Here is a 14,927-nt window from a genome sequence, read left to right as displayed (position 1 = left end):
TCCTGAGGTAGGAGTGTGCTTGGCATATTCACACAACAGCGGGAGGCTCACTGTGGTTGAGGAGAGTAAGCAAGGAGGATGGGTAGGAGGTGAGATGGGAGTGATGGGTAAAGGCAGAGCCTCCAGGGCCCTGTACCAAAGATAAGGGATTTTCTTTTGCCTTGAATGCCTTCCCCTTCCATCTGTAACTTGGTTGAGGTTGGAATTAACTTTAATCTGTTGCACATGCAAGCTAGTTGCCCCTCTGTTTACTGAATGGTCGTCTCTTCCTTGTTGATTGGAAATGCCATATCATATATTAATTGCATGTGTGTTTATACCTATGCACGTGCTTATCAGCTCTCTTCCATTGATTTGTCTTCTTGCACTTGTACCATTTTGTTGAAATTAATGTGCCTTTATACCAAACACTGGCAAATTATGGTCCACAGGGCCAAATTTGGCCTACCACTTAGATTTTATAAATAAAGTTTTATTGGAACACAGCTATCCTCATTTGTTTATCTATTGTTTATGGCTGCTTTGAGCTATAATGGCCCAGCCCAGTAATTGCAACAGAGATGGCAAGGCCCCACAAAGCTAAAAAATGTTTACGCCCTGGTCCTCTACAAAGAATTTACCGACCTCTGCTTTATACTATGGATCGCTATCTGATAGGGCACGTCCTTCCTCATTCTTCTTTTTCAACAATTTCTTGGCAGGGCCAGCATGTTTATTCTTTCAGATGAACTTTAGAATCAATCTGCCTGCCTCTCTTCCTTTTCTCCACCTCTTTTGGGGTGGAGATCTGGGAAGCAGGAAGAATAGGAATTTGATTGCATTTAATTTGTAGTTTGGTGCAAAGGGGAAGTGATTGCTTTACAATACCAGGTCTTTCCACTCCAGCGCTGTAATATCTCTGATATCCCTACATTTATGTCTTTCAGGAAATTTTTATTGTTTTTTATGTGTATGTTACATATTTATTTATTCCTGTGTGTATTTAATTGCTTTTTGTTGCTGTTACAGTTGAGATCATCCTCCAGCTCTATTTTACAAGTGACTATGGTATGAAGGAAAGGATTTGATTTTTAAGAGTTTAAATTGTTTCTGACCTTCTTCTGGAAGTAAACTCCTAGTAAACTCCTATTTAGGACTGCTAATTTTAAAATTTGATTCTTTTGGTTGATGGTCATTGTCTGAACTTGCAGACTTGTTTCATTCCTAATATTTGTGTCTGTCTATATTGTGAAACCCTATGCTAGGGTAGTTTAGGGACATGGACTCCCCCTCACCCCCACACACTCAGTGTCATGGGGGGTGTGTGGGATTTCTTTTATTCTATGTAGGTCACAGCAAATGGTAATTTCAAAACAAAACAAAAAAACAAAAACCCAGGAAGCTTTATGTCCAGTCAACGTTTGTCGATTGTTTTAAGAATACCCAGAGTATAATTTAGGCAAGCTGTTTATTAAACAGTCCTTACTTTTTTGCAGAGCTAGTTTTTGCTTTCAATATAGGATATAGAGTTTGCATGTCACACAGGAGAGTGAAACCCAGTCACTGCTTTACTGTGGAGAGTCATTTGATCATGGAATAAAGGTGACTTAACCTAGCATTTATCCTTTGGAATTGAAATATGAGCAGAAGGAAATTTTTATGAATCAGTTAGTGCTTTCCTAAATACGTTCTCTGTAAAGTATTTGATCTTTAGCCTTAACATCTATTCCTTAAGGATGCGAAATCTATTTTAGATTTCAAGGTCTATTACTTGCCCTGAGCACTGAACACATGAACCATAAATTCAATATGTGTTAACCTTTGTGGATTTATCTTTTAATGCCATTTTTGTCTTTTTTTGGTCTGAATTTGTGTGCCTTCCTTAGCTGTTCCTTACCTTGGTGAAGCTGAAGAGAAATTATTCATGTTGCTGGTTTCTTTTCTTTCCCCTTTTCTTTTTCCTTTGGGCAAAGCGATGATGAGGTAGGTGGTGATGACAGTGGCTGTGGAAATGGAGAATCGCTGAGTGCATTGTGTGATTTGCGATACAAGCCTTGTTATCTGCATTGCCTGGGAAGTGAAAGTTCATATGTAGAACCTGGTCTTAAATGCTCTTGTCTGTTTTTCCCTCTGTGCTGAAATTATCTTTGACCATCATTGTGAACATCAGTTTGTGGTGTATGAACACAGGAATGCCATCATAGGCTGTACAGACGTCCCAGGCAGGCCACCTGCTTCAGTCACAGAAGGAACCCCAACCTTGGAGTTTTTGTTATGGGGCTTGACTTGGACCTCTGGGAGTTAGCATTTCATTTCATTTCATTTCATTTCATTTCATTTCATATTTTATTTTATTGTTTTTTTCAGTGAGCATTTTAGATAGCAGTGTGGTATGGAGAATGATATAAGCGAAATGTGATAATTGGTCTCTTTTATTGAACACTTAATATGGTCCAGACATTATAATGGATGTTTGCCACATCTTGGCATTATAATCTCATTTTATAGATGAGAACATCGAGATTTAGGTTAAATAACTGGTAGACCTGAGATTCAAATCCGCTTTCAGACTCCACAGAGAGGTTGTAAATCAAAGTGTATTTTGGCTGTGATTTTTGTTTGGGGCTCTGTGTGTCTCTGTATGTAGAAGGAGTTAGAAATTTTAACTCATTTAGATTGATTTTTTTTCTGAAGGAGGGGCTAGAGGGAGAGGGAGGGAATCTTAAGCAGGCTCCACACCCAGCCCTGCACGGGGCTTAATTTCATAACCCTGAGACTGTGACCTGCGCTGAAATCAAAGAGTCAGATGCTTAACCAGCTGAGCCACCTAGGCGCCCCTCATTTAGATTCTTTTATATGAATTTTGACAGTTGAATTAACATCAGGGTGGTGAGAAAGTACAGCATGGGGGGAGCATCTGGCAACCTCAGTGGTTGAATGGTCTTTGGCAAGCCCCTTTTTCTGTCCCACACCATGTGGCCTCAGGGAAGAGAGAATCTAGACAGTTTTTGTGTTTTTTTTGGGTGGGGCCAGAATTTTATTTCAGGGTTTAGTTTAGAGATGATGATGGAATGTATAATTTGTCTTCCGATTTTTAAATTGAGAGAGTACAAAAAAGGGGCGGTTGTGGTGTGGTGGTAAATGTGGGTCAGGAGGGCTGCGTGTGGATCCCCAAAGCCTCTCGTGGATCAGAAGAGCACTGTTGCTTCTAGCTTTAGAGACCCCACTCAATATTTATTAATTATGAACATAAGTAAATAAACATGCACACACCTACTCCACATGCTTTCCTAAACCTTTTCTGTGCAACTGTGCTAATTAAGATGAAAAATCAGGATTCTGGGCCACATTATGCCATCATTTACCTTAAGTATGGGTAAACCATTCAGATGCTAAACAAGCAACACTTGTCTATATTCGAAGCCCATTTAGAAGCTCATTTAGAGTCGGAGGCCCTGCTCTGGTTGTCTCTCAGCCTCTAATTTTGGTTAGTTGGGCAGTTCTCAATGGCTGTGACAGGAGCATCTGCCGCCAGGTGGGTCAGAGCCGTGCATGTGTGTGTGTATGTGTGTGTGCAAGCGTGTGTTTGTCTGCTGCTCCTGACAGTGACGTGTAAATGCCAGAGGCTCTGCTGCCTGCCAGCCCCTCTGCTCTGCGGGCCAGCCCAGAACTGGATTCCTGGCACAATTTTGCAAAGTAAAGCTTTCTAAACACTGGCAGGGAAGTCAGCTCGCTTTCCAGACTCGGAGCAGCAGCTGAGTCCAGCTTAGTGCAGAAAACTTGTATTGTAGTGTCTGCTCTTTGGTCTATTCTTTGCACCTAATACATGTCCCACATAAACCATTCCAGTGAAAGGCAACTTTTTTTTTCTCTTTTTTTATCAGAATGGCCTAACTCATGGAGTTACAGTATCTTTTCAAGGTTACTTTCAGACTAATCTTTATGATAGTAAAGAAAAGGAGCCTAGTGTAAATCTTGATATTTTACAAAAATACTTGTTTATTCAGATATAAAATTATTTGTAAAATTTTAACTTCCATTTATGTAGCCTAACACGCATGCAGGCCATAAGAAATGTTGGAAATTAGAGATGCAAAAGCCTAACAGTTGAGAGTTTTATGTTGTGTGGGATTCTAAGATGTGTGTATGATTTAGCATGTAATCCTGAAATTATTAGGGATGATGGGGGATACGTTCTTTGATTTGGACAGGTTTATGAGCATGATTTTCTGCTTCTGTGTTCCTGGGTTTGTGGCACTTTTTAATATTGCAATGCAAGTAACTATAGACTCCATCACTGGGCTCTGGGCTCGTGGACTCAGCTTGCAGTGTAATCCTTTGATTTGTCTGTGTTTGCTTGATGGGAGGGGAGGGACTTAGGTTCCATTTTTGCTCGCTCTCTTGTATAAGAGCCAACAAAATAAATATATTGCAATAAATGCCAAATGGTTGAGATGCTTTTCTATTCTTTTCTTGCCAGGAGCTTGATTTGATACTGTATTAGTAATTCTGGGGAAGAGAAAGGGAAAGAGAAAGTGAACACGTTTCTTTTGAGATCTTTCTTCTATTTGTGTGACTTGTTTAATTTGCTGACGTTATTGACATTTTTCTCTTATGTTCAGGTTCATTGCTGGTAGGATTTTACAACTACTGAGGGATTTTTGTTTTGCCTTATGGTTCCCATGAAAGTTTCATGAACTTAAACATTCGGGTTGGGAATTTAACTTTTATTGCCAGACTTTATTTCTAAGAGGTCAGTAGTTGCATGTTGTATTTCATTTAATAAGTGTCAAATTAATGGAGATACTATTCAATGGTAGCAAAACACTTGTTTTTCTTCACTTCTGAGTTTTCTTCTTTTACAGTCTTCTGGCAGCATGGGAAATAAATGACACTGAATTTTCTTCTTTTTCTTTTAAAGACTTCCAGCTGAACTCTCATCTCTCAACACTGGCAAATATTCATAAGATCTACCACACTCTTAATAAGCTAGTAAGTCATCCTTTTAAAGACAAAACTACCAGCCGTTTAAAGTAGTTGTTTTAAGTGTATTTGGTAGAAGTTTAGATCACAGATACTAAGATATCGTCTGTTTATAGAAATGTTGACGAATCTTAAAACTTGCTATATGGTACGTGATTTCTTGGTATTAATGAACCCATTTCTTGCAGAATCTAACAGAAGACGTTGGCCAAGACGATCACCCAACAGGTATCTTTAATGCTTACACTACTTACTTTTAAATAAGCTTTGTAATAGAAAGTTATGAAGGAGAAGTACTAGCTGAGAGTGATCTGTGTTGTAATACACCAACAAGTTGTTACTTGGTTGAGGATGTTTTTCAGGGTGTAGGAAGGAAGCCATGTTCTAGCTCCTTCGCGGTGGCGTGTCTCTGTCATGGGGCCCTGGTTTATGTCAGAGTACTTCAGTCCCTTTACATTGGCTGGGAATATTCCCTAGCAGTCTCACGGTACTGTTTCTTCACTAAAGTATTTTAGTTTACACTAAAAACTCCAGTCGTGCAGTTTGAAAGGTATTCCACAAATGCTTGCTGGATTGAGATGAAACATGATTTGATAAGTGGGTAGGGGAGTGCATGTATCTGTTGTGTAGGTCTTAGGGATTTAGGAATTGGAAAATTGAAACAATTATTATAAACCGTTCTCTAGTCCTGTGGTTCTTCAACTTCAGCTAGCCTATAATCAGCTGGGGAGGGCTTGTTAAAACAGATTGCTGGGCGCCACCCCCAGAGTCTCTGATTCTGTAGACTTGGGCTGGGGCCCCAGAGTTTGCATTTCTAACAAGCTCTCACATGATGCCGATGCAGCAGCCGCGCAGGAGACCACACTTTGAGAACCGCTTGTCTAAACTGTTGACAATCCTGTGAAGTTCAGAAATGTGTGCTTGATCTGTGGTTATTACGTCTTCCAGCAAAAATTATTAAAATATATTTAAAGGGTTTTGAAAATTACTGCAGTGATCCAGGAATACGTGCTTGCTGGTGAATTTTGACCAGCACAAAAGTGAATGGAGTAAAAAGTGACAGTCCTCCTCCTCCTCTCCCATCCAGCCTTCCCCCGGTATGCTGTTTCATGTCCGTTCTTTCCGTTTTATAGTAGTTTTAGAAATTCAGCATCGGTGAGATCATGCTGTACATATTACACAGCATCTTTGTTTTTTCATTTAATGGTATATCTTGGGGCTTGGGGGATTTAGAGCTGTCTCACCCTCTCCTCTAGATTGGTTCAGAATCAGTTGAAAATTAGATGCAAGATGGAGATCGAAGTAACAGTTTTGTTGGAAAACATAGCCTAGATGTATAGCAAGAATGTGGGGGCTTTCCTGTATTCACCTGAATTAGACAGCCCTACATCTAGTCACTGCCACGACGAGGTATGCACAGGCCAGCACACTGCTGTCCCCCCTCCGGCGGAGGAGTCTGAGCTGCTGCTGGCCGGCCAGTCTGAAAGGGAGTTCAGGAAGGGCTGTGGGCCCTTCTGCTCAGCTCCTTCTCCCTGGATCACTAATTAGATCAGACACTCCTCCTTCCAGGGTAAGGAGTGAGAAAAGGGGGCGGTGGGGGGGGGGGGGGGCAGAGTCTGTGCCCGGAGTGTTCCAGAAGGCCAGGCCACAGAGGGCTCCCTTCACCTGATCTTTCTGTGTCAGTGAATCAACTCAAGGACAATCAAAAACAATTTACTTAATACATTTTGAAAACAGTGTATGCACATGGTTTTAAAAGAAATGTCGGAAAGGTATAAAATAAAAAATGAAAATTTCTGTTCCAATTTATTACCCCCAGCTTCCCCACCCCACCAGTACTCCACATTTGATTCTGTAGAGGTAACTCTTCTATTCTTACGTTTGTTTCCCTGCCGATGGGGATATTCCTCCCACAAAAGTATATGTTTATATGTGCCTCTTGTATTTGTCACTCTGTGTATCTTGATCTTTTTATAGTAGCACATTTATAAAGCATCTGCTTTATATTTTAAAGTCTCCGCATTTTTCAAGTTCATGGGTATATCATAATATATCTGCAGCCTCCTACTGATATGCATTTAAGTGTGTTTAACTTGGCTGCTACCAATGATGCTGAAATAAAATTTTCAGGGCTGCTTTTAATAGTTCAGAATTAAAGCACATTCGTCTCCAGTTCTGAACCAGAACGTTGGTGGGCTCTGAGGATTTGCAGTCTTGATTTAAAAATGAATGTTGTGTTGGTACAGCCTTGAGGTTGTCTTGTCTCTTCTTTAGCTGAGGTAGTAAAACATCTAAGTTCTGAATCTTTACGTTGTGTAGTTAACTTTGAACTTTGGATTCAAATGAATATTGTTACTATAGTAATGTTATATCTAAATATTTAACCCAAATGTGGTGATTTAATAACTGGAACCTGTAATTAAGAAAATGAAAGTAGAAAATGTATTTGGCCTCATGCCTTCTCTTTTCACCCTTGGGGACGGTGCCTGTGTGTGCTGTTTGGTGTGTAACATGCTGGTGCAGTGCCTGGTCCCTTGTATATGCCGGTTGGTGGCAATTAGCATTAGTCATTTCTTAGAATATCTCTTTCTCTAACATTTCCCCATTTGGTTATAGCATCACCTGTGAGGACCATACTTGACAGAGTATGCTTTAAGAACTTGAACAACATAAAATCCATGATGTTTAGCGATCTGAGAACATTGATCACCCTAATGCTGCTTTGAATCTTTGGCCCAGCTGTGGCCTCAGCAGTATCTGTAAGAAATTATGTGGAAGAGCCAAACCCAAGTGTGAGAGAGGCTGCTCTCTTCCTGCTGTGTCTCTTCTGACACTTTTCTTTGGTGCTCTCAGTCTTTCTCCTACCAAAAAAAAAAAAAAAGAGAGAGAGAGAGAGTTACTCTTGGACAAGTAGCCCCAAATCTAAATTACAGGGAATGAATATAAAAAAAAGCCAAATGGAGAGGGAAAAAAAAATGAGTAAGGAAAAAGATGCTAGATTTCAGAAATGAGTATTTAGAGAGAAAGGAATGGAAAAAAGTTTTTTCTTAAATAGGATAAAAATTGCACATTTAGACGTTAACAGTTTCACTCAAGCAGGCAAGTAGTTCAATGATCTGTTCAAGGAAATGAAAGAAAATATTAGGTACTGGAAAGATGTTTTCAAATGTGATTTATTTATCAACTGCAATCACTATGTCTTTGTGACATTGTTCAGTGAATAGTGAGGTGAAATAGCTAGATAAGTACTGAAGCAGCAGAAGGAACCGTGTAAAATGTTATTAAGTGAAACAAGGTTATGATACAACAAACTCAAACGAAAAGTTAGTGAGATTTTTGTATTAGAACGTGCATTGACACTTACAGGAAAAATCAGACAAATTCTCTAATTTTAGATCTCTTGAGCCCCCAAAACAAAAAGATTAAAAAAGAAAAGGCATTGGAACACCTACTTAGATACTGTTTATTAAAAATAACAGGTTTAATTGAATTATTGTCAAAACAAAGCTGGGTAGTCACTAAAGGGCCTTTAGTCTGATCGAGATGAGTTTGATTTGCTCTTTGAAATAGATTTTGTGAGACCAAATATTAAAATAAGTATGCTGAAAGACATTGGCAGTATTTTTAATTGTTTAATGTGGGAAGAATTCACTGACTACTTGATTTATTTGAAAATATAGGCAGTTAACAGAATATTTCACTTGTTCTCTTTAGCAGCTTGATCACTTTAGAACTATTTTAGATCTACTTTAGTGATCTGAAGTTCTTTTTTTTTTTTTTTAATTTTATTTATTTATGAGAATACACAGAGAGGAGAGAGAGGCAGAGACACAGGCAGAGGGAGAAGCAGGCTCCATGTGGGGAGCCTGACGTTGGACTTGACCCTGGGTCCCCAGGCTCATGCCCTGGGCCGAAGGCGGCGCTAAACTGCTGAGCCACCCGGGCTGCCCGATCTGAAGTTCTTTTAACGCTAAACCAAAAAGAAATGAACCTGAACTCAAATTATAACCCTTGGGTAAAAAATATGAGCAATTTTTATGGCCTCCTTAAGGACCATGTATACACACCCCAGCATTGGGGTGGATTTCAGACTGTTCATCTGAACACCAGAACATCAAAATAATATTAAGGAGTGTGAGTTATCGGGATTACTAGTTGAGATTCTTCTCCTCCTCTTCCTCCTTTATTATTATTATCAAAAGGCTTTTTCTTCTTTCATGTGTATCTGCCAAATATTTTTCATGATGTAAGATGGATCTTTAAAATCTTTTTCATCACGCCTTTTGCTCAGGTGATTGTCAGAGAATAAAAACTTGCATCATTTCAACTGAATTTGAGTTTCTTAAAATGCATCTATTGGAATTTGTTTATCTTTGTTAAGTATTTATTAATCTAGGAACTTTGGGGGCTCAGCTTTATCGGCCATTTTCTCATCTGTGGAATTGGGACCTAATAATGCCACTCAGATTTGTGAGGATAACTTTGGAAGTGCTTCAGAGTTATTCTTCAAAGTGTCGGCCTTAATATTTTGCCTCGATCTGTAATGTCAGATTGATTGTACTTAAGTAGATACTTTTAGGAGGCAAACATTTTCATAAATTGTTCTTTTAGTTTAGAGATAAAGTTGAGTTGTAGTAGATGAAGTGATATAAGTTCTGAGCTAGTAAAGCCTAAATTTAAATCTAATGATACAACTAAATACAAATTTGTAAAACATTCATTTAAATGAATATTATTTTTATTATAAAAAGGCTTATCACAAGGTTATTTTAAGAAGCCAACATTCCCAAATATTTTTGTTTAAGAAAATCCTGCTTGCCAGGAGACCTAAAATCAAGTGCTTATTTTACTGACAGGAAGAAAATCTGAAATGATACTTTATCTATGCATAGGTAATTTAAATATCTGAGAAGATACTGAGGAAATAAATATACTGACTTTTCAAGTAGAATTTGATTTACACATGTTTCAGGAACACAATACTTATTGAGAGTCTCCTGTAGGATTTTCAATAATGTATGGATCTTACTATTATTGTACTAAGGTACTGTATTAGCTGCTGTGTATGCACAGGTGAACCAGATGGGGCCCTGCAGACCAACGTGTACCTACGTATGTGCACTTAAAATCTCTAGCTGTTGCTCTCACTCAGGAAGGATCCCTGGAGCTATGCTAGGGAGAAGGGGACCAGGTTTGGGGCATATTAGTCTTGAGTTGTGTCCTCTGTATATTTTATTGACTTGATTCATGTTGGCAAAGTATTTTAAGTAAACTTATTTGCCTCAATATTAAAAAATTGCTTTTTAGGTAGCCTGAAACTCCTCACTGTCATTGTGGGTTCTAGGCTTCTGCCTCTGGAGTTAGGCCGTGTAGTCCTTTGTATCTTCCCTGGGGGATGAGTTGGACACAGCTTTCCTCTGAGGCAGGGGTGAAAGGGTCAGTGAGCCAGTGAATGCCTGAACTCTGGTGGGCACCAGGAAGGTGAGCAGACATTTTTTTTTGCAAAAGATGGCCCCCTAATAGCTACTTGTTTATGCTGATCACTGGAGCAGAGGAAAATCTAGGCAAAAACCATGGTTCTTAGAAGATAAAAAATTTAAAAACATTAAAAAATGCCAAATTTGGGCTCAAGTATGAGTGCGTTTTACACGAACACAAGAAAAAATGATTTGTGAAACTTTTCACAGAAAACATGGGTCAATAAGGAAGAAAATAAGGAAAGTTGAAAAAGTTAGTTAATTGATGATGCATGTACGTTTACCAAAAATATGATACTCTTGGTGTGTAGGACTCAGTGAAGCCAGGCATCACACCAGTTTGCCTCCGAGGAAGCAGATAGGAGAGGAGCTAGCAGATTAACCTTTATGGGCAAATATTGGTGAAGACATGATCTTAGTGTGTGCATTGTTCGATGCGCTGAGGAGATAGTGCATTTTCCTCCACGTTCTGCAAACACTGGCGTGAGGGAATGGTTATTGCCACACGAGGTGCTCAGAGCCAAGCCATGGCCAGTACTGGAAGGAAATGACCTTTTTTGTTGTTGCTGTTGTTGTTTAAGAGTGAGAGTGAGCGGTGTGCAAGGGGGCAGGGAGGGGCAGGGGAGAGGGAGAGCATCTGCCCAGCCCAAAGCCTGATGTGGGGCTTGATCTCACGACCCTGAGGTCATGACCTCAGCTTAAAAGCAAGAGTTGGATGCTTAATCGCCTCTGCCACCCAGGAGCCCCCGACTGTTCCTCATGCATACAAACCCAAGGAGGGCAAAGTGAGCTTTGGGGTTTAAGACAGACCACTCCTTTCCTCCTTCCCTCCTCTCTCTTAAATTATAGTTGACATCAATGTTCTGTTAGTTTCAAGCGTACGACATACTGATTGGACATTTCTGTGCGTTACACAGTGTTCACCAGGGTAAGTGTAGTTACCCTCTCACACCATACGGAGTTATTACAGTACTGCTGACTGGGCTATACTTTGTATCCCTGTGACTCATTTATCTTCTTAATTCCTTTCTCCTATTTTTTTTTTTTTCATTTGTGTTTTTTAGGTTCTACACATATAGGTAAAATCATATGGTGTCGTTTTCTGACTTCACTTAGTATAATACTCTCCAGTTCCCTCCATGTTGTTGCAAATGGCAAGACCTCATTGTTTTTCGTGGCTAATACTCCACGAGGTGTATGCACCGCATCTTTATCCATTCGTCCGTTGATGGCCGCTTAGGTTGCTTCCCTATCGGCTGTTGTAAGTAACGCCGAACACACATAGGAATGCAAATATTATTTCCCAGTTCGTGTTTTTGTCCTCCTTGGGTTTACTGGATCATCGGGTATCACCAGTTTCCATTTTTTTTGAGGCACCCCCGTACAGTCTTCCAGGGTGGCTGCACCAGTTTGGGCTCCCGCCCGCAGTGCGCAAGGGCTCCCGGGTCCCGCGTCCTTGCCGGCACCTGGTCTAATCGTGGATGGGGCGGGGGGCCTGCCGGCCGGGGGTCCTACTGCTGCATCGTGCATACCCCACCCCGCAGCATCCAGGGACAAGAATCTTTTTTTTTTTTTTTTTTTCCAAAAGCTTGAGTCACTCTGACACTCTTTGGACCTTTTTGTATGCTTTAGGGTTGTTTATAAACAGGCCCATTTTTCTTTTTTTTTTTTTTTTTAAGATTTATCTATTTATCCATGAGAGACACAGAGAGAGAGGCAGAGACACAGGCAGAGGGAGAAACAGGCTCCACACAGGGATCCCGACGTGGGACTCGATCCCGGGACCCCAGGATCACACCCTGGGCCGAAGGCAGGTGCTAAACCGCTGAGCCCCCCAGGGGTCCCCTGAACAGGACCGTTTTGCAGGGAAGATGGGGTGCGTGTGGTGTGGGCAGCACTTACCCCCCCTTCCTCTCCCGGTCACTGCTGCCGCCATGGGGCTGCGGGTGCCATGGGCCCATGTCTCCCATCCTCGGCAGGACGGGGCCTGGTGGGGACCTGGAGAGGGGCGGCCGAGGGTCGCTTCTGTGCTGAGGGGGGAGGCGGGACGGTGGGGGCACGGGCACCGTCACGCAGTGTGGGGCACCTGCCCGGGTCTGGCTTTGGCCCTGGTCTGTGGCCCGAAAGGTGTGGCTGCATGTTCCTGGCTCCTGAAGTTTGTCAGTCGCCTCAGGCACCCGATGGTGGCCCTTCCCGGGGTCCTGACCGTGAGCTACTGACTGCTCTGTCACCATCCGCTGCCGCTTGCCGCCCTCCCCGGCCCTCCTCCCCTGGCCCTCGGCCCAGCAGCGTGGGGATGCCACCACCGTGGGGTCCAGCCTGGCTCTGGCCGCACCCTGCCTCCTCCCCATCCCCGGCGTCGGTCCTCACGCAGGGCTGGGCACCCAAGCTCTTATGGGGTGTTTGTCTCTGTAAAACTCCTGAGCAGGGGACACATAAGTGGTGGAGGGCGTGACCCCGGGGTCCTGGGATCAAGTACCACCTCGGGCTCCCCGCAGGGAGCCTGCTCTCCTCTGCCTGGGTCTCGGCCTCTCTCTGTGTGTGTCTCATGAGTAAATAAATAAAATCTTACAAAAAAAAACCCTGAGAAGGAGGTATCCCAGTTCTTACTCTTTGAATGATGAACCAGACCCGGACGGTGACCGACCAAGCCCCCTAGTTGGGTGAAGGGCTAGAGCTGTTGCATTGAATGCGGATCGTTCAGGCACCAGCACCCTTTTGCTCTCGTTCCCTGACTCCCTGAGAGCCCAGGGCCTTCCGGAAACAGGCTGCTGGAAGGAGGAGAGAGACGGGGGCCCAGAATTCGTCCCTAGACACTTTGGGGGCCTTTGGAAAGTCACTTGGATGCCCAGGCTTTGGTTTTCCCCATCTGTCACGTACAGATAATTATTCCTGTCCTGCCTGGCTTTCGGGGTTATTGTGGGACCCAAATGGCATATGTGATAGCGCCTGTGCCAGGATGGGCACATTTTAATTATCTTAGAATTGTTTCGTAATTTGTAAGGGTCTTAGACCGTCGGAAGCAGGGACTACCTGGGTTTGAATTAAAGTTTTGCCTAACCTCTCCCTGCCCTGCCCCTGTTCTCTCATCGGCATAAGCAGTCCCGGCATAAGCAGTCCCGGCATAAGCAGTCCCGATGCTTCTCTTTTCATAAGCCTGGTAGGAGGTTAACAAGTGACGACATGGTGTAAGTGTTGGGAACGGGGCCTGGCTCCCAGGGAGGTCTCTGTAAGTGCTCCTTGCTGGGATTGTTGGTTGTTACTACCCGTGAACATCTTTCACCCAATGAAAGTCACCCTTCTGAAAATCCTGGTGGAAAGTGGCAGAAATGGATGAAAAATTATTATGGAAATTTTGTTCAAGATCATAGCAGACTGCTGTGCAAAAAATCTAAATCCTGTTTTTGTTGTTGTTGTTTTGTTTTTTAAGATCAGATATCCCTCAACTTAGAGAGGAGTATTGGGGCTGATGTGCTTGTTTGTATTTTAGAGTCAAGGTGACTGGCTGACCTGGCCTTGCCTGATGACATACACAAAGGAGATAGCGGTGCGGTTCCTTTGGAAGGAACATTGCCACGTAAAAGACACTGGAAGCCCTGATGATTTATATTAGTGTTTTTGGAGAGTAAATGGAAATTGTGATTACTTCCGTTTCTCATGTGGTTTTGGTGGGGGGAGTATTAACTTAGTTGTGTCGTTGCAAGGTTTATTTCTTGACTGTAACATTTTCTCAAAGAGGAACTAAACACCCTTTTTTTTTTTCCACCTTAGAACATTACAGAGACCGTCTAACCCCTTTACACTACAGGCCACGAACATTTTTTAATTTGGCGGGTGGGATGCTCTGGGAATGCTGGGCTGTGGCTAACCCTGCCGTTGTGCCCCGTGGCTCTCTGTCCCCAGGAAGCCTGCGGTCTTGCAGCTCTTCAGACTGCTTTAGTAAAGTGATGCCGCCGAGGAAAAAGAGGAGACCTGCCTCCGGAGATGACTTATCCGCCAAGAAAAGTAGACACGATGGGTATGTCGCAGAGACAGTAGATCAAACTTGGTGACGTGTATCAAAGAATTTGAATTAACATTTTCAAAGTGTAGTTACCTTGTGATGTTCCTTTTACGTGTGGGTTTATAAAACAAAAACCAAATTAGGTAAGTCGAGTTCTTAGAAATTGAAGTTTTCTCTCAGTCCGTTGATCCACCAAAACTGGTGTAGAGTTTCTTTCTTTCCTTTTAAGGGCTTGTCGTCTGTGCCTGTTGAGGACCACGGGGTCGGTACGTATCTGTTCTCTACGAGGGTCTCATCACACACAACCACAGGGCCAAGTTCTTGCTTCCTCAGGGGACCTGGGCCGAGAGGCTGGGGAGCACCATGGCAGCTGGACGCTCTCAGCCTGCTTGGAGTGTTAGCCGAGCAGAGCTTGAGGCTCAGATGAGTGAGACTTTGCTAGAAACGGTGAAAAAGGAGACTGTGTAAACCACTTCTCTTTCAGA

General features: G+C 42.4%; 1 protein-coding gene across 17 annotated transcripts in view; it reads left to right on the top strand.

The window, feature by feature from the left end:
* The window catches only part of DCUN1D4 (defective in cullin neddylation 1 domain containing 4), a 71,307-nt gene that overhangs the window by 15,598 nt on the left and 40,782 nt on the right, over positions 1-14,927 (top strand). For 15 of the 17 annotated variants that reach the window (XM_072749016.1, XM_072749013.1, XM_072749018.1 and 12 more), the window contains 3 exons: positions 4,901-4,971; positions 5,151-5,190; positions 14,343-14,457. In XM_072749016.1, coding sequence (XP_072605117.1) covers positions 4,901-4,971; positions 5,151-5,190; positions 14,343-14,457 — 226 coding nt within the window. Of the gene's footprint in view, positions 1-3,445; positions 3,515-4,900; positions 4,972-5,150; positions 5,191-14,342; positions 14,458-14,927 lie in introns of those variants that run through there. The other 2 variants (XM_072749028.1, XM_072749017.1) reach the window with 2 other exon arrangements.

This window comes from Vulpes vulpes, chromosome 2 (genome assembly GCF_048418805.1).
Source record: "Vulpes vulpes isolate BD-2025 chromosome 2, VulVul3, whole genome shotgun sequence".
NCBI classification, from domain to species: Eukaryota; Metazoa; Chordata; class Mammalia; order Carnivora; family Canidae; genus Vulpes; species Vulpes vulpes.
The sequence above is the reverse complement of the archived record's forward strand: the minus strand, read 5'-3'. Positions and strand labels throughout refer to the sequence as shown.